At 41.2% G+C, this 26423-nt stretch overlaps 2 protein-coding genes across 7 annotated transcripts in view; one reads left to right on the top strand and one right to left on the bottom strand.

Annotated features, from left to right (window-relative positions):
• Positions 1 to 12824: 12824 nt before the first annotated feature.
• On the top strand, positions 12825 to 22118 carry AKTIP (AKT interacting protein). Of its 6 annotated transcripts, none has more exons than XM_082676528.1 (10): positions 12825 to 12951; positions 15368 to 15481; positions 16648 to 16853; positions 19069 to 19133; positions 19218 to 19318; positions 19834 to 19922; positions 20001 to 20099; positions 20192 to 20299; positions 21094 to 21154; positions 21322 to 22117. In XM_082676528.1, exons 2-10 carry the CDS (start codon positions 15440 to 15442, stop codon positions 21430 to 21432), a joined length of 882 nt encoding a protein of 293 aa, XP_082532654.1. In that variant the 5' UTR covers positions 12825 to 12951; positions 15368 to 15439; the 3' UTR covers positions 21433 to 22117. The 6 variants fall into 6 exon arrangements, with proteins under 6 accessions (XP_082532654.1, XP_082532657.1, XP_082532655.1 ...); XM_082676531.1 differs by having other exon boundaries at positions 12838 to 12975; positions 21325 to 22118; XM_082676529.1 differs by having other exon boundaries at positions 12838 to 12979; positions 21322 to 22118.
• An 86-nt stretch (positions 22119 to 22204) lies between these two features.
• The window catches only part of RBL2 (RB transcriptional corepressor like 2), a 45087-nt gene continuing 40868 nt past the window's right edge, over positions 22205 to 26423 (bottom strand). The window contains exons 21-22 of the mRNA XM_082676521.1: positions 25964 to 26128; positions 22205 to 23629 (exon numbers count right to left, since the gene is read on the bottom strand). Of these exons, the coding sequence (XP_082532647.1) occupies positions 23459 to 23629; positions 25964 to 26128 (336 nt within the window). The 3' untranslated portion in view covers positions 22205 to 23458. The remainder of the gene's footprint in view (positions 23630 to 25963; positions 26129 to 26423) is intronic.

Below are 26423 nucleotides of genomic sequence, written 5' to 3'. Positions count from 1 at the left end.
CCCTCTAGGTCCATCCATGTTGTTGCAAATGGCAGAATTTCATTCTTTTTTATGGCTCAGTAATATTTCATTGTATATATATACACCACATCTTCTTTATCCATTCATCTGTTGATGGGCACTTAGACTGCTTCCATGTCTCGGCTATTATAAATAATGCTGCCATGAACATTGGGGTGCATGTATCTTTTCAAATAGGTGTTTTCATTTTCTTCAGATATATAGCCAGGAGTGGAGTTGCTGGATCATATGGTAGTTTTATATTTTCAGTTGTTTGAGGAACCTCCATACTGTTCTCCACAGTGGCTGCACCAATTTACATTCCCACCAACAGTGCCCTATGGTTCCCTTTTCTCCACATCTTTGCCAACATTTGTTATTTGTAGATTTTTTGATGATAGCCATTCTGACAGGTGTGAGGTAATACCTTATGGTGGTTTTGATTTGCATTTCTCTGATGATTAGCGATGGTAAGCATATTTTCATGTGCCTGTTGGCCACCTGTAGATCTTCTTTGGAAAAATGTCTATTCAGGTCTTCTGCCCATCTTTTAATCAGGTTGTTTGTTTTTCTGATATTGAGTTGTATGAACTGTTCATATATTTTGTATATTAACCCCTTGTCCATCTCATCTACAAATAGTTTCTCCCATTGAGTATGTTGCCTTTTGTTTTGTTGATGGTTTCCTCTGATGAGCAAAAGCTTTCAAATATAACAAATTCAGGACCCATTCATTTAGTTTTGCTTTTGTTTCTTTTGCCTTAAGAGACAGATCCAAAAAATTATTGCTACAATTTACGTCAAAGAGTGTTCTGCCTATGTTCTCTTCTAGGAGTTTTATGGTTTCACGTCTTACATTTAGGTCTTTAATCCATTTTGAGTTTATTTTTGTATATGGTGTGAGAAAGTGTTCTAATGTCAGTCTTTTACATGTAGCTGCCCAGTTTTCCCAGCACCACATATTGAAGAGATTTTCTTTTCTCCAATGTGTATTCTTGCCCCCTTTGTCATAGATTAGTTGACTGTAAGTGTGTGGGTTTATTTATGGGCTCTCTATTCTGTCCCATTGATCTATATGTCTGTTTTTGTGCCAGTAACATGCTGTTTTGATTACTGTAGCTTTGTTGTATAGTCTGAAGTCAGGGAGCATGATACCTCCAGCTATCTTCTTTTTTCTAACAATTGTTTTGGCAATTTGGAGTCTTTTGTTGTTCCATATAAATTTTAGGATTATTTGTCCAGTTCTGTGGAAAACGTCATGGGTATTTTGATAGAGATTGCATTAAATCTGTAGATTGCTTTGGATAGTATAGACATTTTAACAATATTAATTCCTCCAATCCATGAGTGTGGAATACCTTTCCATTTCTTTGTATCATCTTGAATTCCCTTCATCAATGTTTTATAGTTTTCAGAGTATAGGTCTTTCACCTTCTTCCTCAAGTTTATTCCTATGTATTTTATCCTTTTTGATGTGATTTTAAATGGGAACTCCATCCATTTTTTCTTTGTTTGTTTGTTTTAGTTGCATGTTGTTTAGTCTCCACATGTTTGTGTTTTTCCCATTTTTCTTCCTGTAATTTATTTCTAGCTTCATACCATTGTGGTATTAAAAAATGCTTGATATAATTTCTATCCCCTTAAATTTGTTGAAACTTGTTTTGTGGCCTAGCATGTGATCTATCCTAGAGAACGTTCCATGTGCACTTTAAAAGAATGTGTATTCTCCTGTTTGAGGATGGAATGTCCTGTAGATATCTATCAAGTCCAACTGGTCTAATGTTTCATTTAAGACCACTGTTTCCTTATTGATTTTATGTTTGGATCATCTGTCCATTGGGATGTTAAAGACCTCTACTATTTTTGTATTATTGTCAATTTCTCCCTTGATATATGTTAATATTTGCTTTACACATTTAGGTGCTCCTGTATTAGATGTACATATGTTAATAAGTATTATATCCTTTTCTTGTATTGATCCCTTCATCATTCCATAATGACCTTCTTTGTCTTTTGTTATAGAATTTGTTTTAAAGTCTATTTTGTCTGATATGTGTATTGCTACCCCCACTGTCTTATTGTTTCCGTTTGCATGAAATATATTTTCCCATCCCCTCACTTTCAGTCTGTGTGTGTCTTTAGCTCCAAAATGAGTCTCTTTGTAAGCAGTATATAGATGTGTCTAGGTTTTTTATCCATTAAGCCATCCTATGTCTTTTGACTGGAGCATTTCAGTCCATTGACACAGTGATTATTGATAGTTATGTACTTATTGCCCTTTTTGTTACTTGTTTTCTGGTTGTTTTTGTAGTTCCTCTCTATTTTCTACTTTTAGTTTCTTCCCTTGTGGTTTGATGATTTTCTTTAGTGGTATGCTTGTGTTACTTTCTTTCTAGTTTTTGTGTATCTATTGTAGGGCTTTTTTAAAGTTAATTTTTATTGGAGTATAGTTGATTTACAATTTTGTGTTAGTTTCTGCTGTACAGCAAAGTGACTCATTTATACAAATACATATATACACTCTTTTTTAGATTATTTTCCCATACAGGTCATTACAGAGTATTGAGTAGAGTTCCCTGTGGTACACAGTAGGTTCTAATTAGTTATCTATTTTATATATAGTAGTGTGTATATGTTAATCCCAATCTCCCATCTTATCCCACCCCCCCTTGATAACCATGTTTATTTTCTACATCAGTGACTCTATTTCTGCTTTGTTAATAAGTTCATTTGTACCATTTTTGTTTTAGATTCCACATATAAGTGATATCATATGATATTTGTCTTTGTTTATCTTACTTTACTCAGTATGACAATCTCTAGGTCCATCCATGTCGCTGCAAATGGCATTATTTCATTCTCTTTTATGGCTGTGTAATATTCCATTGTAGGTATGTACCACATCTTCTTTATGTCCATCGATGGACATTTAGGTGGCTTCCATGTCCTGGCTATTGTAAATAGTGCTGCAATGAACACTGGGGTGCATGTATCTTTTCGAATTATGGTTTTCTCTGGATATATGCCCAGGAGTGGGATTGCTGGATCATATGGTAGCTCTATTTTTAGTTTTTTAGGAACCTCCAAACTGTTCTCCATAGTGGCTGTACCGATTTACATTCCCGCCAACAGTGTACAAGGGTTTCCTTTTCTCCACACCCTCTCCAGCATTTATTGTTTGTAGATTTTTTTTTTTTTTGGTAGATTATTTTGATGATGGCCATTCTGACTGGTGTGAGGTGATACCTCATTATAGTTTTGATTTGCATTTCTCTAATAATTAGTGATGTTAAGCATCTTTTCATGTGCTTTTTGTCATCTGTATGTCTTCTTTGGAGAAATCTCTACTTAGATCTTAGGACCATTTTTTGATTGGGTTGTTTGATTTTTTGATATTGAGCTGCATGAGCTGTTTCTATATTTTGGAGATTAATGCCTTGTCAGTCTCTTCATTTGAAAGCATTTTCTTCCACTATGTGGGTTGTCTTTTCATGTTGTTTATGGTTTCCTTTGCTGTGCAAGAGCTTTTGAGTTTAATTAAGTCCCATTTGTTTACTTTTGTTTTTCTATTGTAGGTTTTTGATTTGTGGTTACCGTGTGGTTCATATATGTTGACCTAAAACTATATCTACTTGTTTAAGCACATTCATTTAAGTTCAAGCACATTCCAAAAGATCTACACTTTTTGCTCCCCTCCCAAACATTTTGTGTTTTTGATGTCATATTTTACATCTTTATGTTTATCCCTTTACTGATTATTGTAGTTATAATTGATTTTACAATATTTTGTCTTTCAATCTTTGTACTAGCTTATTTAAGAGGTTGATCCTTTACTATATATTTGCCTTTACTAGTGGGATTTTTCCTTTCCTATACTTACGTCTTGTTATAGCCCTTTCTTTTCTACTTAAAGAAGAGCCTTATCATTTCTTTTAGGGTAGATTTAGTATTGATGAGCTCTTTTAGTTTTCACTTGTCTGAGAAGCTCTTTCTCTCTCCTTCAATTCTAAATGATATTATTGCTAGGCTAGGTTGCAGGATTTTCCCTTCTAGCCCTTTGAATATATGTCACTCCATTCCGGCCTGCAAAATTTCTGCAGAGAAAATCATTTATAGCTTTATGTGGAGGTTCCCTTGTATATGACTCTTTGTCCTCTTGCTGCCTTTAGAATTCTCTGTATTTAACCTTTGCTATTTTAATTATGATATGTCTTGGTGTGGGTGTGTTTGGCTTCATCTTGTTTGGGAACCTCTGTGCTTCCTGTACTTGGATATCTGTTTCCTTCTTCTGGTTTAGAAAGTTTTCAGCCATAATTCCATCAAATACATTTTTGACCCCTTTCTCCAGGGTGTTCTGGCAGCTATCACCTTGGTAGGAGGTGGGGCTGGAGATGAAGGGGCTAGAGCCAGCACCAAGTGTGAGCCAGGGCTTCTCCTCTGTTCAGTGGCCAACACCACTATTTTGAGGGTGGAGGCAAGTTCCAAGTTGCTGGAGCAGAAGCCCTGACGGTCAGGTCTGACCTGGCTCTGTTCCCTTTAAGGGTGTGCTCTCCTCCCACCCCAGCACTGGCTCCCCTGTCCCAGAGGCGAGCAGTGTTGGAGCCAGAGGGGCTGGTGCTGGTGCTTGGCCTGGGTCTGGGTACAGCTGTGGTGGTCCTGGTTGCAGTCAGGGTCCCTGATCGCTTCTGATGTACTGTCTCCATGAGCACCCATAGTGGCTGCCCCCACCCCACTCAGAGGCCACTCTGAGTCAGAGCCACCTTTGTTCCTCACAACGGAGCTCTCCCCTTGGCCCCTGAAGCCCTCACTGTAGTGTGGAGCTGTGCTGCAGAGGAGGCAGGGCTGGTGGAGGCACTCACTTCAGGCTGGGTTGAGTGCCAGGGTGTTCGCAAGAACCCAGCATCCCAGGAAGTTTCAATCTGCCCTTTCCCCGCTGTCTGGGGAGTAAGCAAGCATTTATGCATGCCTCACAGGTGGAGTCCAGGCTTCCTACAGTCCTCCTGTTAGTCCTACCAGCCTTCCAGCCAGCCAAGCGGACGCCTTTCCTGGAGTCAGATCCCCCATGGCTGGTGTGGCCAGTATGTGGCTCAAAGTGCTTACTCCCCAGGGAGGAACCCCACCTGTGTAAAAGGAGTCCAAGGGAATTCCTCTGAGTCCCCTACCGGGGCACAGGTCCCGACCTGATGGCTTCTCTTCCCTTCCTACCCAATTCCATGTGGAACTTTCTTTCAGCCTTGGTTATACAAGAGCCTTTCTGCCAGTCTCCAGTTGGTCTTCAGTGGGAATTTCTCCACATGTAGATGTATTTGATGTGTTCGTGGGGGGAAGTGAGTTCCCCATCCTCCTTCTCTGTCATCTTGTCTCTCTCTGCAACTTCTTTTGAAATGATTCAGGAATAAAAAAGTAGACAGGGAAAGGAAATATAGCAAAACGATTACACCATTAAACGTTGTTGAAACTGGGTGGTGAGTATAAGATGGTCATTGTACTCTACTTTTCTGTATGACTGAAAATTTTTACATTAAAAAGTTGGAATAAATGATGGTGACAATGTCATTTGCTTTGGGTAGCAGACTCTCAAAATCATTGGGACTTCTTGTCTTCCACAAATCACTATTTACCTGTGTAAGAAAGGAAGGTGTCTATGTCAGGAACAGTGTCCTACCCACAGCAGACCCTGAATTATTTATCAATGAATGAATATTTCTTTCTCTCTTTTTGGTTTTCCCTTTCTAAATCTGCCACTCTAGTTAAAGCTAACCTTAAGCCTTTATCATCTTTCTAAATGCTTTAAAACTGCAGAGTGAGGTGATTTTGCAAAGAATGCCAATTAAAGAGAAGATAGCTCTTGTGGCTGGTGGAATAGTTACTAGCATGCTGAGAGTGGGTGGTTATTTGTAGTGTCATGCCATGTTCAAAGTACTGTTTGATTGTGTTCTGTTTTGGTTTTTTAAAGTATTCTATTTATTTTGGCTGTGCTGGGTCTAAGTTGTGGCACCCAGGACGTTCGTTGCAGCACATGGGATCTTTTAGTTGTGGCACGCGGGCTTCTTAGTTGTGGCATGTAAACTCTTAGCTGCGGCAGGAATGCGGGATCTAGTTCCCTGACCAGGGATCAAACGTGGGTCACCTGCATTGGGAGCATGGGGTCTTACCCACCAGACCACCAGGAAAGTCCCCAAAGCGCTGTTTATAAAAGAAAATCAATTCTATTCTGGCCCTCTATGAGCTGCAATGTTGTATACTGGTTGCTTTTCCTTAAGGCATAAATACAGTGGTCCATCGGTTACTCTGATTTAGACTTGAAATACTGTATTCTGTAAAATTCATCCTTTCATCTGTCTATCCAATCATCCAACCATCCACTCACTAATTTATTCAAGAACCAGGAGTTACAGGAACAAGGTCAGGGAAGAAAATGTGATGCACCCCAAAACTGGAAGCCCATTTGTGATGTTATAAGCAAGAATTATAATGATCAGTGAGGATGTAGAAAGGATAAAAGCCACATCATCCTCTATAGCAGTGTTTCTCAAACTTCAATCATTGACAAAAATTCATGATTTCTGCCATATCTGAGGACCATTAACTGTAATACTTAATATCCTCTCTTAAATCCATTCACTTAAAGAAAAAAACAACTTAAATGCCTACTGTGGTCTCATCCTAAACATTACTATCCATAAAGTCATGGTTGTGATGTGTTGTTGAGTTTTTCTCTGATGTATTAAAATAAATGCATAGCTATACAATCATCACATGTATCTTTAACGATGGGTGTAATCAGTGACACACATACCATACTATATAGGAATCTACCTTTCAGAAAAGGATTTAGGAGGCAAATGAATTGAGCTTAACGTACTGGCTCATATGTGTCCACATGTATGAAACACATATACATTCCAACTAACCATCATTTGGTCCCTTCCTTCTGTTCAGGCCTTCCTTTAGTAGTAAATCAGTGATCTAAACTGCTTTGTACAGTTAATTTCCCAAAGACCAAAAGAAGAATGGATTCAATGAATATTTTGCTGATTAGAAAATGAGCACGAGTCTTGAATACTCATACAGATCACACATCTACTAAGTCCTGATGCAAGAAGAATTCATCTTTTTTAAAAAATTTATTTTCTATTTATTTATTATTTTTTTTTTTTTTGCTGCGTGGCATGTGGGATCCTAGTTCCCCAACCAGGGATTGAACCTGTGCCCCCTGAGTTGGGAGCGCAGAGTCCTAACCACTGGACTGCCAGGGAAGTCCCAAGAATTCATCTTTTATTTTTTTTTTTAACATCTCTTTTGGGGTATAATTGCTTTACAATGGTGTGTTAGTTTCTGCTTTATAACAAAGTGAATCAGTTACACATATACATATGTTCCCATATCTCTTCCCTCTTGCATCTCCCTCCCTCCAACCCTCCCTATCCCACCCCTCCAGGCGGTCACAAAGCACCGAGCCGATATCCCTGTGCCATGCGGCTGCTTCCCACTAGCTATCTACCTTACGTTTGGTAGTGTATATATGTCCATGCCTCTCTCTCACCCTGTCACAGCTCACCCTTCCCCCTCCCCATATCCTCAAGTCCATTCTCCAGTAGGTCTGTGTCTTTATTCCTGTCTTACCCGTAGGTTCTTCATGACATTTATTTTTTTTCTTAAATTCCATATATATGTGTTAGCATACAGTATTTGTCTTTCTCTTTCTGACTTACTTCACTCTGTATGACAGACTCTAGGTCTATCCACCTCATTACAAATAGCTCAATTTCGTTTCTTTTTATGGCTGAGTAATATTCCATTGTATATATGTGCCACATCTTCTTTATCCATTCATCCGATGATGCACACTTAGGTTGTTTCCATCTCCAGGCTATTGTAAATAGAGCTGCAATGAACATTTTGGTACATGACTCTTTTTGAATTATGGTTTTCTCAGGGTATGTGCCCAGTAGTGAGATTGCTGGGTTATATGGTAGTTCTATTTGTAGTTTTTTAAGGAACCTCGATACTGTTCTCCATAGTGGCTGTACCAATTCACATTCCCACCAGCAGTGCAAGAGTGTTCCCTTTTCTCCACACCCTCTCCAGCACTTATTGTTTCTAGATTTTTTGATGATGGCCATTCTGACTGGTGTGAGATGATCTCATTGTAGTTTTGATTTGCATTTCCCTAATGATTAATGATGTTGAGCATTCTTTCATGTGTTTGCTGGCAGTCTGTATATCTTCTTTGGAGAAATGTCTATATGGTCTTCTGCCCATTTTTGGATTGGGTTGTTTGTTCTTTTGTTATTGAGCTGCATGAGCTGCTTGTAAATTTTGGAAATTAATCGTTTGTCAGTTGCTTCATTTGCAAATATTTTCTCCCATTCTGAGGGTTGTCTTTTAGTCTTGTTTATGGTTTTCTTTGCTGTGCAAAAGCTTTGCAGTTTCATTAGGTTCCATTTGTTTATTTTTGTTTTTATTTCCATTTCTCTAGGAGGTGGGTCAAAAAGGATCTTGCTATGATTTATGTCATAGAGTGTTCTGCCTGTGTTTTCCTCTAAGAGTTTGATAGTTTCTGGCCTTACATTTAGGTCTTTAATCCATTTTGAGCTTATTTTTGTGTATGGTGTTAGGGAGTGATCTAATCTCATACTTTTAGATGTACCTGTCCAGTTTTCCCAGCACCACTTATTGAAGAGGCTGTCCTTTCTCCACTGTACATTCCTGCCTCCTTTATCAAAGATAAGGTGACCATATGTGCGTGGGTTTATCTCTGGGCTTTCTCTCCTGTTCCATTGATCTATCTTTCTGTTTTTGTGCCAGTACCATACTGTCTTGATTACTGTAGCTTTGTAGTATATTCTGAAGTCAGGGAGCGTGATTCCTCCAGCTCCGTTTTTCGTTCTCAAGATTGCTTTGGCTATTCGGAGTCTTTTGTGTTTCCATACAAATTGTGAAATTTTTTGTTCTAGTTCTGTGAAAAATGCCAGTGGTAGTTTCATAGGATTGAATCTGTAGATTGCTTTGGGTAGTAGAGTCATTTTCACAATGTTGATTCTTCCAATCCAAGAACATGGTATATCTCTCCATCTATTTGTATCATCTTTAATTTCTTTCATCAGTGTCTTATAATTTTCTGCATACAGGTTTTTTGTCTCCTTAGGTAGGTTTATTCCTAGATATTTTATTCTTTTTGTTGCAGTGGTAAATGGGAGTGTTTTCTTGATTTCACTTTCAGATTTTTCATCATTAGTGTATAGGATTGCAAGAGATTTCTGTGCATTAATTTTTGTATCCTGCTGCTTTACCAAATTCATTGATTAGCTTTAGTAGTTTTCTGGTACCATCTTTAGGATTCTCTATGTATAGTATCATGTCATCTGCAAACAGTGACAGCTTTACTTCTTTTCCGATTTGGATTCCTTTTATTTCCTTTTCTTCTCTGATTGCTGTGGCTAAAACTTCCAAAACTATATTGAATAAGAGTGGTGAGAGTGGGCAACCTTGTCTTGTTCCTGATCTTAGTGGAAATGCTTTCAGTTTTTCACCATTGAGGATGATGTTGGCTGTGGGTTTGTCATATATGACCTTTATTATGTCGAGGAAAGTTCCCTCTATGCAGAATTCATCTTTTGACACAAATATCAGATATGTTTCCAAAACTTACAATAATGAATGTAATATGAAGTGATTAAAAATGTTTTACAGGTAGTGTTTAGGGCCAGTAGTTTTCTTTTTCTTAGTACTTTATATTTTAGTCTTAAAGAAATGGTACCTCAAGGCTGCCTCCTCATTTCCGTTTAAATAAATCATCCTCATTTTCATAATGAGATCCTTTCTTGGTGCAGAGCTGGGGGCATGCAGGTAGGCAGGTGTTTTAAATATACTTTAGTTGCTTCTGTCCTTCATTTGTCAAGTATTTGTTGCATACCTACTACATCCAGGCATTGGACTGGATGCTGCAGAGACCAGAAAGAATGAAACAGACATGGTTCCTGCCTGGTGGAGCTTACTGTATAGTATGGAGAGAGCTACTAATAAGTCATCTCCCAAATAGACAGAAAATTGCCCTGAGGAAGTGGTGTTTGAGCAGAGGTCTGTATAGGGGGAGAGAAAAGAAAGGTCCAGTCAAAGGGAACATCCAGTGCAAAGGCCCCCTCTTGTGGTGGGGCAGAGAGGGAGAGCATCACACCTCCAAGGAATTAAAAGGATGTAAGTGGTTGGAACCTGGGGCCTGTGGGGCTGGACAGGTGTTGGCCCTGCCATGCTGGGCCCTTGGTGATGGTAAGGAGTTTGGTCTTTGTCCCAAGAGCAACAGGAAACCACTGAAGTGGGGGGGGGGGGGCTCCTCAATAAAAATCAAGGCTCTGTTAGCAATGAAGAAGGGGGAAATGGTTACCAGGTACGCAAGCAACAGTACTTACAGAAACACCCCAAATGTTGCCTATCCCAAAAAGAACTATTTCCCCATCTCCCCCACCCCTGTAAACAGTATGGCTTACTGTTTCTCATCTCAGTGAGTGGCCTCACTATTCACCCAGTAGCTCAAGTCAAAATCTAGGCTCCATCCATGATACTCCCCCTTGTCTTCAACCCCTTACCCTCCATATCTAATCCATGGCCAAGTCCTGTCCATTCTACCTCTTAAATATCTGAACTCATTCACTTCTCCATCTCCACCATCAAATTCATGCAATGGTGTCTTGCTGAGCCACCGCAGTGGTTCCCCACACGCTCTTGTATTTGCACAATCTGTTCTCCATACAAAATGGCCTTTTCAAACTACAAATCCAATCATATCACTTCTCTGTCTGAAGGCCGGGGATCTGGGGTAAATCTCGCTGAGCCCTAGCCAATCATGACAGACTCATTCCACCTGCCCTTGACTGGTTTCATTGAGGGCAGAGACCCAGTGACTCATTTCTGGTAAGCATCGCTTGGGGGGAGCTTCTGGGAAAGGGTTTCTTGTTCTTCGAAAAAGACCTTTGGGAGAAAAGGATGCTTTTTATTTTGCTAGGCATTGTCACATCTGGGTGTGTCTGGAATGGCAGCAGCCATCTTGCGACCAGCCTGAAAGCAGTGCCTAAAGCCCAGAGTGCCACCGCTGGAAACTGCCCTACATGTGAGGCAAATCCCCTGGCTATGCAAGCCGATTTGAGTTGGGTTTTCTGGCATGTGCGGCTGTAAGGATTCTGATATGTGTCTGAAGCATCTGGTGCCAAATGGGCAGTTGGATACGTGCAGCTGAAGCTCAGTGGAGAGGTCTGAGCTGGAGAAATATATGTGAGTCCTTGGTGAAGCTGAGGGAAGGGATAGATTGCCAAGGAGGAGAGTAGAAGGTGAGATCAGAAAAAAGTTTAGGAGAGGATGAGACTGCCAAGTTTAGGAGGGATTGGGTCAGAGAGAGGTGCCAAGGGAGACCACCTGTGGCCAGGAGAAAGGATTTCCTGTTTATCTTCCTCTTTATATTGATTGAGACTAATATTAAGGAAGGGCATTATAACATTCCTAAGTGTATTCAAACTGGACAAAAGGAAGTGGCTCAGGAATGTTTTCGCTAGAGGAGGAAGTTGGATTTCAGAACCAACCCTTGGGATTAGGGGAGTTTGGCTGTCTGCCATTTTACAAGGAGGTCATTTTACCAGAATTTCAAAGGCAACCAAAAATTGAACAAACAACCTGATCAGGGAATACTCCTCCTCTTCTGAGTGTAAGATACTGAGTTAGGTGGAGATTGGAAGGGCATCCCAAGAGGAGGCACCATCGTAATAAAAGGCTCGGAGGGTGTAAGCCAAGGGCATCCGTCACAGAATGAGGCTGGAGAAAAACGTGGGAAATGAGATGGGAATATGGGAACGAGGTCAGCATAGGGTGTGCCTTGTAAATCAGGCTAAGTTTACATTTTATTCAGTCTGAAACGGTTCCCGTGGAAGGTTTTTGAACAGTAAGGAGTTAGATGTGGTAAAGGTGTTCCAGATCACCTTTGTTAGGTTGAAAAAAAAAAAAACAGAGGACCAGGCGCTACGTTACCATGAGAGGTTCTCAAACTTCAGTCCGTACCAGAATTACCAGAGGAATTTGTGAAAAATGTAAATTCCTGGTACTCACCACCCCCCCGGATTGGGATTCTATAGGTTGGGTCCGATACGTACACTTTTAAAAAAGCCTTCTGGCAGCGCTACTGCCAAGGGATGAGTTGGGAGTTTAGCTCCCATCCTCTGCATCCCTTCGCTCCTCCATTCTTTGACACAGAAAATGGGCGTTTCTCAATGTTACACCAGAAGTTCTTCCAGGGTCTATCAACCTGACAGCGGCCCCAGTCCCTCCCACGTCGGGCGGACCCGACGTGGCGGTCTCGGGCCCCGCAGCGACGCCAGGGACTGAGGACCGAGCAGGGGCGGGCACCAGGCGGTCGGGCGGCGACCGGGCTCCTCTCTCGGACTCCTGCCCCGAGCCCGGCCCCGCCCTGCCTCGGGTTTCGAAAACCCGCAGCCATAGCCTGCCTGAATAACAGCGGTGGCCACGCACAAACCTGTGGGCGGGTCTCCATGGTGACTGGCGGACGCTGTGACCAATTATGTACCGGCGTTTGTTTCCGCCCCATCCCTCCCCCGGGGCCGATACTTCCGTGACTGACAGTTCCCTCTGGACGCTGTTACGTAAGGGGAGGGTCAAGTGCGGCCCCACCCGAACCGAGCAGATTTGATTGGCAGGACCTAGTGCTGCCGCCCCAACGCCCCCGGAAGAACGCCCTTGACGGACAGGTGTAGGAGCCACTCGGCGCCGCGAGGCTGGGCGGAAGCGTCCGGGTCCAAGGGAGGGGGCAAGGGGCGGAGCCGGAGGCTGGGAGCCGGGCTGGGCGGGGCGGGGAGTAGGTAGGGGCTGGGCTGGCTCTGCGGCCAGAGATGCTGAGGGGCCGCGACGGCGCTCTGCAGCCGGGAGCACTGCATTAAAAACACCGAGGTGGGGTGCGCTGCCAGGCCGGTGGTAGGTACGCGAGGGCTGTCGAGTCCTCAAACGCGGACCGCCAGCGTCCTCGGGGCCGGCATTTGTATACCCTACCAGGGGCCCTCGACTCCGTAGCGACGGCGGCCGCATTGGGACACGGGGGCGGGGCTGGGCACCTGTCCGCGTTCGTAGGCACCTGCTGCACCGGCCGCCGCGGGGCCCGGGGCCTGGCGCTGGGGGCTGCCCGGGAGCGGGGCCGGGCCGGCCTGAGGAGGGGAGGTGAGCCGGACCGGTTCGCCCCGTCCGGGGCCCGCACTCCTCGGCCCGCTCCCCACTCCCGGCTCTGTCCCCGCTCCCAGGTTGAGGGGGGCGTCCGAGGCTCGCAGTCCCCCACCAGAGGGTCTCGCGGGCCTGGCCGGCCTCGAGCTATTTGCGAGGTCGGGATTTGGCTCCTGCCTTGCATCATCCCGAGACAGGTTTGTCCAGATTCCCTGCGTGCGCGGAGATGGGTTTCCGCCCCGGGCGCGGGTGCCCGTCCCGGCTTTCCCCAGAGAGACGGGGCAGAGGCTGTTTTCATCTTTTCCCTGGGCCCTGCTCCGTCGCCTCTTAACATGGAATTTAAGGCTGTTCGGGGTGATGTGCCTATTTAGGAACTATGGTACATAGGAGGTAAGCACCGCCCGTCTCTTAAGTTTTGGCTCAGGACAGGTGCGGATCATTCTTATAAGGCCGAGCTACGACTTCTCAGCTGTATGATATAAAGAGACAATCATGTGTTGTTTGTACGACCAGACCAGCAGAAATTCTAAAGTTGTTTCGGAATGAGTAGGACGTGCCTTGTGTTTTCTTCCATCTATGTCACTCCTGTTGGAAAAATGCTGTACTGTGCCTGGCTAAAGTAGATAGCTATTAAAGAGTGTAGTTGCTCAGGAAAAGCGTGCTACAATTTCTCGATTATGTCGTCGCTGGAAACAAAGGCAGCAGTAGACAATACCTCCTTCTTAAAGACAGGAGGAACTGGGACTAAGTTTTATTTGATTCTTAAGGGCAAAGTCATAGAATCTTTACGTGTTAGACTTGGAAGGGACCTTACAGGTGACTGATCCACCCCAGTAAATTTACATGGTGGTGAGCGCTGTATCCCAGGGGGACAGGATTCCCTGTTAAATCAGGTCTGTTCTAGATGATGGTTGGGTGCTGCACATTACTCTGGATCTGAAAACCAGTGTTGTTCTTATTTGCACCAAACAGGAACATACACACCCACACAGTTTTGATGTCCCAGCCATTTTGGCTTGTATCATAGTTACCTTTAAAGACAGATTTGCAGAGAGCTCTCAGCAATAAGTTGCTACTTACTGGATGTAAGTCATCAGGTAGGTGGGAGAACCAGAATCCTCATTACTTGGATTCAGTTATTGGGTGGCATTGTATCTTGGAAAGCAAAGCAGCAGTAATGGGCACTGGTTGGGTATGGGACCCACCTGTGGATGTCGTAGGCTCGGCAGAAAACAAATTTTTGCTGATTAGGGACATTTGGTACATGCTTCTCTAATGATTTGCTTCTTACAAATTTTGTAAAATGTTGCTTTAAATTTTTACCCTTTTCACCTTCAGCTTGTTGACTGGTGCAAGTAGGAATTTAGCAGAGCTCTGTTTTAAACATGACCAAGCCTGGGGGAAGTCACCAGAGCAGACAAATTACTGTTCTTACGCTCCGCTTGCTGCTTGTCCTTTGCCTCTTCCTTTGTATTTTTAGTAAATGACCCACTGACTTGGTGACTTTTGAGACATGCTTTCTTATCCACTTTGCATAATTCTGCTGTTTCCACACTTGAAGCAGTTGGAAAAGGTCGTTTTTTGTTTGTTTGTTTTGTGGATGGTCCAGACAGGACCCAGTTCTCCCTCCCCCTCTGTCTCGTATGCTCTGCCTTTGGTTGCTAGTTTTGTGGGAGAGAATCATTCTGTACTTAAGACACTCTCAAATCAGCTCCCTTGGATCTTTAATTCCCATAACCCTGAGAACTGTGATAGACCTTTTGTGTCAGTGGGTACAGTGCATTCTGAACCTGGCTTTCCCAGTAGTTAAATGCCTAGACATTATGCTAGTAGCAGCTGCTGTAGTCCATATCTTTTGCACTTCTGGCACCAGAGCTGAACTGTGTCACTGAATATTCTGAATCCTGGCCAAGGACTTGGTACACAGATTCCTGTCGGCATTTAAAGATGGGAAAGAAATTGGAGTCAGGAGAGGGAGGGGGTATAGAAGGAAACTATTTCTAAAGATTTTTCCCCCTAGGTTTTTATAACTACATGTTATATAACATTATACTGTATTTCTGCTTAGAGATACAGATTTAGTTCTTAACTATTTCAGAAGTCTTAACTGTTGGTGTTGGTCTGTTTCTCTGTTTTCCCATCTCATTTTAAGGTAAAGTGAATTCTGCGGACGGAAGAGTTTGATGACACAGACCACTGAATTTCTTTGTTTGGAGTACACGTTATGAACCCTTTCTGGAGCATGTCTACAAGCTCTGTACGCAAAGTAGGTATAGTTGATAAATTTACTGAGGAAACCCATCTGTGTCAGACCAGAGGCCAAAATAATTCATACCAGGGTTGCCTATAATGTTAACAAAATTACCTTGTTTTTCTAGTTTAGGTTTTACTTTTGGGAAACAATTATTTGGTTGATTAAAGTCAGTTTCTGAGACCAAGATCACATCTCAAATAGAAATCATTCTAGTAATCAAAATTCTGTTATTTTGACTTAGGTTATATTTACACATGATGAAATTTGTGACACTTTATTGTAGTAGTCTTTTGACAAACTGCAAGATTTCATGGTCAGAGAAGTGTTGGTTGGGCAAGACCAGTCCAATATGGTCAAGTCAGACTTGAGGGCACTGGTTTAAGTTTTCTAAATAAAATACATTTTAGGGAAGCTTAAAATAAACAAAAAGAAAATGGATGTCACCCATAATTCCACGTGTAAGAGAACACCACTATTAATCTTTTTTCCTGTACACGATGCTGTGTACGCTTTTAATACAGCTAACTCCGCAGGCTTTGACTGCGCTTGAGCCGAGGAGATGCCTGTGAGACGGCAGTTTAGCCTCTGACTCATTTACCCCTCTGTCTTTGACTAAGAATGATAGTTTATACTGATGATAGTCCAGATGTGGAAACGTGTCCATTAGGGACAAGATCAAAATCAGACCCATGCAAGTGAGAGAACAGCTTCATTCTTAGTTTCTAACCGAAGTGGTGGCATCAGGTAGTGACTGCTTTCAGTCCTCTATACTATTTATTTTGAGATGCTTAGCACCCGACTTTCTACAGCTAAATGCTAGGGGACCTTTCTAGTCTTGTCTAATTGTGTAGTAACCCCTTGCCCTCTTTCTGGGGCCACCAGGAGAAACCATTTCTTTCTCCGTTTCAAGTAAATCCTGTAAATATTGGCCTTATTGTCTTTATAGGCTGCAGCTGATGCATGAATTTTCTTACGATTTAGCCTTGCTTCAGCTTTGCTCTGCTCTTTGTAATAGCCTGCCTGCTCAACAGACTTTCAGGTCATCTTGATCATGGTGCTAGAATGTCCTTGTAAAAGAGTAACTCCAGCTTTTCAGTCAAAGACTAAAGGACATCACATGTAGTCTTGTGATTTAAGAATCATCCTAACAAATGTTCTCACCGCTTCATCTTGAATAGCGATCTGATGGTGAAGAAAAGACATTAACAGGGGATGTGAAAACCAGTCCTCCACGCACTGCTCCAAAGAAACAGCTGCCTTCTATTCCCAAAAATGCTTTGCCCATAACTAAGCCTTCATCTCCTGCCCCGGCAACACAGTCAGCAAATGGCACGCATGCTTCTTACGGACCTTTCTACCTGGAATACTCCCTTCTTGCGGAATTGTAAGTTCTGAAACAAACGGGTTAACTTTTGAATGACCCTTGAAGGTGAAGAATGAAACTTATTCTGAAGGACTCAGTAAACAGCAGCCATTTAATCTTAAAGCTCAAACCCATCCCCCTCCAGTATTAGCCTTAATGTATATAGGATGGACTCTATTGCTAGCAAAATCACCTTTCTTCACCAAGGCCTAAGTGGTGTTATATAAATATCCTCTTCTAAAAGTAATGATTCTTATCGAGAGCTTGGCTAAGTAAGATTTAAGGCAAATGTGTGCTTGAATTTCCATGTCTGTTTTGGAGAGCAAGAGGGGGGGAAACAGATTTATTAAGCAACCAGGAACTTAATTTTGGTCTACCTTTATATGAGGTGAGGAACTCACCTCTGAAGAGGTTGTTGTAGAGGGTGGGACAGTGGGCGGGTGGCGATCTATTCTTTCTTGGGTCAAACCCAGCTGGAGGTTTGTGCTCCATTCTGGTGATCACCCTGTAAGAGGCATCTATCCTGACAGACTGAGGAGAGGGTCCCCAAAAGAGATGGTCCCAGGAGGAGATGGTCCCAGTAGGCGGAGGTCAGGAAGCCTGACCTTGGCAGTCAGCAGTTGAAGGAACGGGAACCACTGACTTGGAGAAAACCTGGAAAGTACTTATTAAAGCTGTCTTCACCTGAAGGTCCATCATTAGAAAGGGGATTTGACTTATTCTGTATGACCCCCAGGGGCAGAACTAGGCCATTATGGGGAAGTTTTAAAGATTTGGGCTCCATGTAAGTAAGAACTTGACTGGTCACAGAAGTCAAAAATTGGACTGAAGTTGCACATATCAGTAGAGTGTGAGGAGACGGGCACTTCTGCAGAGTCTAGTAGTGGTACCACAGTGCTTGGCCCATCAGAGGGGCTCAAATAGTGATTGAGTAGAGATGGCCTTTGATTTGATCATTTGTTATGTGGGCAGAACGTCTGGAGAATTAATTCTGAATTTCAGTCATGTAAAACTTCCTTTGTACATGAAGTTTAATTTTAAAAGCATCCTCCAGCCGTCTCTCACTGTGCTAACGTTGTAATGGTCAGAGGGTCTGAGGCCCCAGTGTAAATGGCGAGTGTGATTTGGTAGCACAGGTCCCTTTAGCTTTATAATGGAAGCCTGTGTTTGAGGCGAGGCAGTGAGTTGGACAGGCTTCTATTGTGGCATTAAATCTGCTGTCTGTATTAGGACACAAAATTGCCTTTTTGGCAAACCTCACTGTAGTAGATACATCTGCCAACCATGCTGCTGTTGACATGCTGAATTACAGTGAGTTAAAAATGGGATAACTACTTTAAAATGATTGAAATACAAGTGTGGTAGCACATAGGTCATAAATAAAAACAGACAGCTGAGGTCCAATAAGCTGCTTCGCAGTAACATTCAGGATTGGCAGGTTAATGTGTCTTAAGACCCTCAGTCAACATTGTTCTTTTCAAGGTCTGGTCACAGTGTTACTTGTTTAGGCTCACAGCTCAGCTAAAACAGGAACAGAGCAGAATGGCTGTCAGGTGACCAGGTCCCAGAAGAGCCAGTGCAGCCTCTGTCTTCCCTTGTTTCAGCACCCACCGTTTCCCACGCCACGGCCCACAGAGTTCAAGTGTCTGAGTTGGGGGTAAATTCAGGAGCAGAGTACAGTGTGAGCGCCTCAGGCTGCCTGCCTTCTACCAGGAACACTGCCGCACCGACTGGTGTTCAAACTTAAAATGACCCCCAAATGAGGGTAATTCCATGGAATTTTAATGTCTTAATTACCTAAAGTTGTATTTTAAAAAGGCTTTTAAACGTGTGTGGGTAAGATGTGTTGTTCATGGTCACAAAAGCAATAATCGTACAGATACTCGCACTGACCTAAAATTTGATGTCCAGAATTACCTACAGGTTGGTTTCCACGGTGGTGTTTTGGGGAAGCTGATTTCTGGGTGGAAAACTTGATTGTGTATCCCTTTTCGGCTTTAATTTCTTAATCTGGGGCCCTTATTTGGCTGTGTTTCTCTGTAAGCATGTGTTATGAAACCAGTAAACAGGCAGCAGTCAGGGCCAGGTGAGAGATTGTGATGACTCTGTCTGTATGGTTAGAGTATCAGCTGCCCTTCAAGGGACTATTCCTTCTTTCAAAAAATGAACGTGGGTGGTTTGGTCTGTATGTCGTTTCCATCTGTGCAATCTCACTGTTCTGCTGCTTCTGTTTTAGTACCTTGGTTGTGAAGCAGAAGTTACCTGGTGTCTATGTGCAGCCATCTTATCGATCTGCATTAAGTAAGAAGGATTCGCTCTTTTTATAGCATATTTGGTTCCTCTGACACAAACTTAGCCTGTAACTGTTTTTATTTTTTCCTACAGTGTGGTTTGGAGTAATATTCATACGGCATGGACTTTATCAAGATGGTGTATTTAAGTTTACAGTTTACATCCCCGATAACTACCCAGATGGTGACTGTCCGGTAAGTTGGGGATACAGTCTGGCTTCTTTTCTTTCTTGGACCCTCCTCACCCTCCTTACTGCAGGAAGAGGGTTTAAGGGGCTTTAAAGATTTCTTGGTTCTTTTCCTGGCCTAATACTTTCATGATTTCAGTTTCCCGAAATGTTTTGTCTACTCAGTAGTCTTTCAGGGGGATTTTTTGCTTTGTTGCATCTTTTGCCATGCTAGCCTCTGCCTTCAGCTTTACTTGTTTCTCTGCTCAGGGTGTGCAAGTGAGGCTGGAAGCTGTAGTACAGCTCTCACTACGTGAATTGCGATTGTTACGCTGTGGTAGAGAAGGGCGACTTTTCCCCTGCTCACTGCAAAATTTAGTCTTACAGGAAAATGGTGAAAGTAGTTAGGTGTCCCTCTTGAGGCAGCTCTTTGACTTTAAGCAACAAAACTGCCTTGTCCTGAAGCTTCTTTTACAACTTATCCGCGTGGGTTTAATATGCTCCATTGCTTCCATTAAAGGATGTGTCTCTCTTTCAATGTAGCGTTTGGTGTTTGATATTCCCGTCTTTCACCCGCTAGTTGATCCCACCTCAGGTGAACTGGATGTGAAGAGAGCATTTGCAAAATGGAGGTTAGTAAATAAAAGTTTCGTGTGGTGACATAAGCCAGCAAGAGGAAGCCTCAGTAATCCTGCCATATTTCCCTTTAGGCGGAACTATAATCATATTTGGCAAGTATTGATGTATGCAAGAAGAGTTTTCTACAAGATTGATACAGCAAGCCCCCTAAACCCAGAGGCTGCAGTACTGTATGTTACTTTGCTTTGTTATGTAAGATAAATTTGAAAAGATAGCCAAGTAGATTATGTTGGTAACCTTTTGATTTAAACTTTTAACACAGGTACGAAAAAGATATTCAGCTTTTTAAAAGTAAAGTGGTTGACAGTGTTAAGGTGTGCACTGCTCATTTGTTTGACCAACCTAAAATAGAAGACCCCTATGCAATTAGGTAAGTGGTACATTATCAAGATAAACTACACTTTGCAGTACTGTGCTGCTGTTTTCCAGGTGGCCTTAGAATGGGGATTTAAAAGGAAAGTGTATAATCTGTTAGCCTACAACCTTTCTAACTTGGTATCAGCTTGATTTCTGCTTTCAACGTGGACTGACACATTGTGGCAATAGCAAGCTATTTAATGACTTTGGTTTCCTAAGGATCCTTGTAATGTGCTCATTCAAATGTAAGGACTTTTCTTTCCAGTTGGAGCCCCTCTTAAACTCCCATACCCCAACCAACTTACAGATGTGGTGAAAGGAGGGAAGCTGAACAGTGTGAATAGTGTGAATGATGGGTTCCTTGAGCATTGTGTTAGTTTATGTTGAGGAAGGGTGTCTGCAGGAGTATTGAAAACGGAAGCGATTGAGCTCTTGGGCAGCACTGGTGTTGCTGTGCATAGTGGGAGTGGTCAAGGGCTTGGGCTCTACGGTTAGACTGAGTGACTTTTGCACTTACTGGCTTTGGTGACCCAGAGCGATTACGTAATTTTACTGTGCCTCACTTTCTTCAAGTAATAGGACTTCAGGGGTGGTTGTGAGGCTTACATGAGCTAACCCATGTAAAGTGCTAAGGGATAGTTATTGTGAGAAAATCATTTAGATAATGTCTAAAACTTACATATTGACAACTGATTAAAGATTGTTCCTTGTTAACTTTTGTTAGGGGAAGTGGGTTAAAAATGTAAAAAACAATGGATGTTAAACAAATTTAGTAAGCTATTTTTTAATATTTTTCTCTTCCCGAAGCTTTTCTCCATGGAATCCTTCTGTACATGATGAAGCCAGAGAGAAGATGCTAACTCAGAAAGTAAGTAGATTACCAGTTTGGAAATCGTTAACTCACTGTTTCCTTTCTAAAATATCTTCACTGGAGACTACTCAGTATATACAAATAACTTTTGAGGAAACAAATTTGCACAGTGCTGAAATCCCCTCATCAGTCATTTTTTAATGTCTGTTTTTCATTGTGCCTAGAAGAAGCCTGAAGAACAGCACAATAAAAGTGTTCACGTTGCTGGCCTGTCATGGGTAAAGCCTGGCTCAGTACAACCTTTCAGTAAAGAAGAGAAAACGGTAGCAACTTAAGAGCTGGCGAATCTGGTGCACCATGCACTTTCCTGCTGGACTTGGGCTAGTAGAGCTGACCAATGGCAAAGGACTGCCTGCAGAGTAAAACGGTGTGCGCAGTGACTGGTGTCAGTGTTGTCCGTGTATGCTTAGGTTCTAACAGCAAGTTCTGGAAACCTCTCTTTACGTAATGCATTACTTCTGTCAGAAGTGTCTTCAGGGTGGTTATCTAGTTCAGTACTCCAAATTCTTGGGGACCTGGAGGCTTATGCATTTTTCTGAATATAATGCTAAAGGTAAGTTGCATTCATTTAAACTAATGAAGTAGGCGGAGTTCAGCACTATCTAATGATTTTTAAATCAGTGGTTTCAGGTGTACATATGTTAGGATATGGAGAGGAGATGTATAGAGAGAGCAGTTTCCATAGCTTATTAGCACTTTTAAGTGGAAGAGCATTTGAACCTCAGTCTTCAGCCTACTGTGTTACTGATGTACAAACTGCTGTCACTGAGGTACATATTAGGTGAGTGAGAAGAAACCAGAACACTTGTTCATAGTTTTTTTTTAAGCAAATTACTTATTGTATTTTTATGGCAGGAGGGAGAAAAAGTGTTAAAACGGTTTCTAATGAAGTCAGATATTTAAATGATGAATGACTAATGTGTTTCGTAGAGACAATAAACCAATAAATGATTGTTCTTTGTCATTTATGCAGGACATTAAATACCCTTTTCTCAATATAACTAAACAAAGATTAATTTATAAGTGCTTTATTGAAAAATACTTATTTTCATATAAAATTACAGTAGCAGTAAGTATCTTGAGAGGTTTTATAAATATTTTTGCAGAACACTATTCTAATTGAACAGTGTAAGTAAGTTCCATATTTCTTTCAGAGCAATATGAAGTTACCTAGTAACTTTGTTTTACTGATTCAATTTACAATTGAATTTTCTCCCTAATAAGATTATTCATTCAACTTTAAAACTGCTGCAACAATAGTGATTAATAAAGGTATATATAGATAATTCAGTAGCTGTTAAATTAACATTTTCTAATTTGTATAAATGGTACTATGTACTAATAAAAACCTAAATTCTCCAATCTATTTTTTAAACTTCCAGGAACACACCCAAAGATATTTAAAATATATCACCTTAATAAAGACACACGTCTTTTGGATAACTACCTCCTAAAGGAAGAGGTCATAATTTTTCATAATCTCTTAATTCAACTTGATTTAAACTCTTTACTAGCCAGCTGATCCCTATCAACAAAAAATGGAGAATTTAAAACACATGCCCAAAACCAAAAGGTAGCTATTGGGGCTTTAACAATTTTTAAAAAGTACAAAAGCATCAAAGAAGATACTGAATTAAGTTCAGCCTAGAAGTTTTGTACTTAATGAAGTTCACATTGTAGAAAGTGCCATTGCAAATATACAGCAAAATCTGGGTTCCAAAATCATGCTTTATACAGCCCTAAAGTGCCACTTCTTATACAGGTTCACTCACACACTGCACACCAGTCAAGCACTTGTCACACTGCACCACACCTAATGGGGAGAGGGAAGAATTACACAAAGGGAATGGGAGACTGGACTCATAACCTAGGACCTTCAAATCTGGGCGCTCTACCTTGTCACCTTTTAGGAATGCAAAAATCTTACACTCCTACCAAGTGTTTTAGGACAAAAATACCTACTTTTGCTTTTCATGAGGGCCAGGTAGGAATGAACTGAAATACAGTTCCTCTGCTGGAACACGCTAAAAGAGACCTCTTATACACACGTTTGAGTGCGCTCTGTTCTCTGCAATTCTTGTAGTAGCTTTGCCAAAGAGTTAAAAAAAATCCAAGTTTGGATTCTAAGCAGCCTTGATGGCAAGCACTGAAAGGTAGGGAAAAAGGCAGTTGGGATAAGTAAAAATATCCTAAGGATACTGGAAGGATTAAGGAAAAGGGCCCCATAATCCAGCATGCATTACATGATGCTGCTAAACAGAGTTTGTGAAAAGACAGTTTCAGTACAACAACAGACTAACCTCAGTGGGAACCTCGGTCATTAGCTACATCTTGGAGACGGCGTAATAAGGCAGAATGATTTTCTGGGCAAATTCTTTTTGCAGGTGATTCACTTCCATCTTCCAGAAGAATCCCTCTCTTTTTGGTTGGCGTTTCTCCTGTCCGTATCATACTGTTAATTTCTCTCAGTCTCTGGGGGGGGCAGGGGGTTAAAAATAAATATAAAAACTTTAAAATTCTGATACACATAGTTCAGTGTTAAGTCAAAGAACCTCAAATAAGTTAAGCGGTTTATCTTGAAGAGTTTGAACATCTTTATAAAGAAACGTACTACCAAATTTTATGTCCTTCCAATTTCACTTCTCAGCTGCCTGACATTGATGACTATCTGGGATAGAGGCAGAGTATTTCTATTTTTTAACAAGCTCCAGAGGTGATTTTGATGTAAGCTTTTCCACAATGTAAGAGTTCACAAATTTATGATTTTTTTTTTACAAAAGTTATAGAGCATCACATTGTTATGCCACATTTAATCAGTTTCATACATTTCCATTTTCTTTTTAAAAAAATAGCACGACTTTACACAGTATTAGGCCATTTTTCCCCAGTCTAGTGTTACTCATTTTTTAACAGCCATGGAATTTCACAAGAGAAGCCTTAATTCCCTAAGGCATCCATTGTAGGTAATTTATTAGTATGATCTAGAATTCTAGAATGTATTGATATTAGTTACATGTCATCCTTGGGAGAACTGAGAAAAATTCAGGCCAATTATTTTCTGCATTCTCTGGTTCACATGAAGAACTCGGATTGAGAAAAACTTCGCCAGAGGGCTAGAGAGACTGGATTTATTTATAGGTGCCTTCAGCACTAAGTTTCTCCAAAGCCCCAAAAGTTAGCTATTGCATTATTTTCTGGTAGTTAAAAAAATTTTTTTTCATGTGCTGCTAATGTCATTGTCCATGTTTCCTAGTGAAAAGCATACTGAGCACATTTCATATGCATTTATTATAGGAAATTTCAAATATATACGGGAAAGTAGAAGTGTATAGTGAACCCTCACATGACCATCACCCTACTTCAACAATTTTGGCCAGTCTTATTTGATCTATACCCCTCATTCATTTCTCACCCCCCAGATTGTTTTAAACCAAATCCTAGATATTTATTTTACTTTTATTTTGAAATAATAGGCTTTTCTGAGGTTTTAAATAAAACCACCAGTTTTTCATTATCAGTATATGCACCTTCTCAAATTTCAACCGTCTTAAGAAAGCTTTCCTCTGACTGACTCTTCTACTCTTTGCCTCCCTAAGTCTGCTCTGCACTTCCTATCTCTAGTCTCCCATTTACTTGAATATTCCTTAAATTGTTAACTGTATACACTAATTGTATAAATGTTATTTGTATATAATGTGTATACATCATTATATTATGAATATACTGTGCAGTGTATAATTGTGTACCTTACTATACATAACACATTAATATATATTAATGTAGAACATACATTTATACATTGCACATTAATATGTATAAATTTACAGTACAGTCTGTATAATCTAGTACCATCATCCATACCAAAGACATTTAATAGAAATTTAAAGATAAACATTAATGTTAAAGTAAATATTCAGTTTTCCCACTTGTCCCCCAAATATCCTTTATAGCTGTGCTTTTCTATGCAGGATCCAATCAGTCATCATGCCTTGCATTTGGTTGTCATGTCTGTTTAGTCTCCTTTACTCTAGATCAGTACTCTCCCTACCATCTATCTATCATCTATCTCTTCATGATACTGGCATTTTTTGAGAGTCTAGGCAATGTGTTATATATGTGTTTTTCCTAAGCAATCTTTATAAATACAAATATCACTTAAGGACCTTTAAGATGCAGGTGCACTCCTTAACATAGCATATGATTCCTAGGGATCTAGCCTTACTGCCTCAAGAACTTTGTTTCCCTTCCCTTATCTGCTCCATCCTGGATGCCCTTCCTTCTACCCCTCAGCAATCTGCTAACTTTTCATCCATTAAGGCTTCACTCAAGCTTCCCTCCCCATTGCAGACTGAGGCAGATGCTACCACTTAAATCTGTGCTAATGTAACACTGTCCAAGTGTCCAAAATGCCCATTTCTCCCCTTAGACTGAGACACTTCCTGTCCCAGAAGGAGGCACTTAGTAAATAAATCAGTTAAGGGATCCAAATTTTCCTTCCCTAACTGAAATTCGGAATTTTAAAAGTTTTACAAATGGAATAAAAAAATAAAATTCCAGATTTATAGCAGAATATTCAAATGTACAAATAGGAAATGGGAGGAATGAAAATCCAGATCCCTTACCCTATCTCCAGCTCTAAAGTTCTCCCCCAAAACCCTTGTTTTTTTGCTGCTTTGGGACTTACTGGTCACTCTTCCTTGACAGATCCCATCACTCATGTGAGTACTGAGGGTTTCCCAAAAACCCTGTTTCTAGAATCCTAAGCATTTTGGGGTTAATAAAGGCCAAGATTTATATTAGGCTCACCTTTGAAGGACTGTTGCTGAAGTAGTAGAAAATCTTTTCTCGAGGAGAAAGCATTGCTTCATTTTTATGCGGGGATATGTACACAGGATGATTTTGAGACAACTGTATTCGGCGAGGAGAGCCTGTTCTTACAAACGGATAGGGAGAGAGTGGAGGAGCATCCATCTGTTTAACAAAAAAAATTTCTAAGAAAGGTAAACGAAATTTCTAACCAGGTGCTTTTTTTTTGAAAATGGTTATTTTTATTGAAAGAGTGAAGAGGTATAATAAACCAGTAGCTTTATGAATGGTAGATAGTGATGTATTAGCGGCAAAAATTTAACCTAAAGAAAACCATACAAATAGCAAACATCTAAGTGCTTTCTTTGTGCCAGTCACTGTTTTAAGCATTTTAAATACATTATGTAATTTAATCCTCACAACAACCCTATAAGCGAGGGACTACTTCTAGTCCCATTTT

This window comes from Grampus griseus (assembly GCF_964374135.1).
Source record: "Grampus griseus genome assembly, chromosome: 19".
NCBI lineage: Eukaryota > Metazoa > Chordata > Mammalia > Artiodactyla > Delphinidae > Grampus > Grampus griseus.
Note: the sequence above shows the minus strand (reverse complement) of the source record. Positions and strands in the feature narration are given on the sequence as shown.

Bases quoted from the DNA above. Each gene is read 5' to 3' on its own strand.
- AKTIP (XM_082676529.1), top strand. From the start codon at position 15,440: ATGAACCCTTTCTGGAGCATGTCTACAAGCTCTGTACGCAAA. The intron at 16,854-19,068 runs GTAAGTTCTGAA...CTTCTGTTTTAG, and splicing joins TACTCCCTTCTTGCGGAATT to TACCTTGGTTGTGAAGCAGA. The intron at 21,155-21,321 runs GTAAGTAGATTA...CATTGTGCCTAG, and splicing joins AGAAGATGCTAACTCAGAAA to AAGAAGCCTGAAGAACAGCA.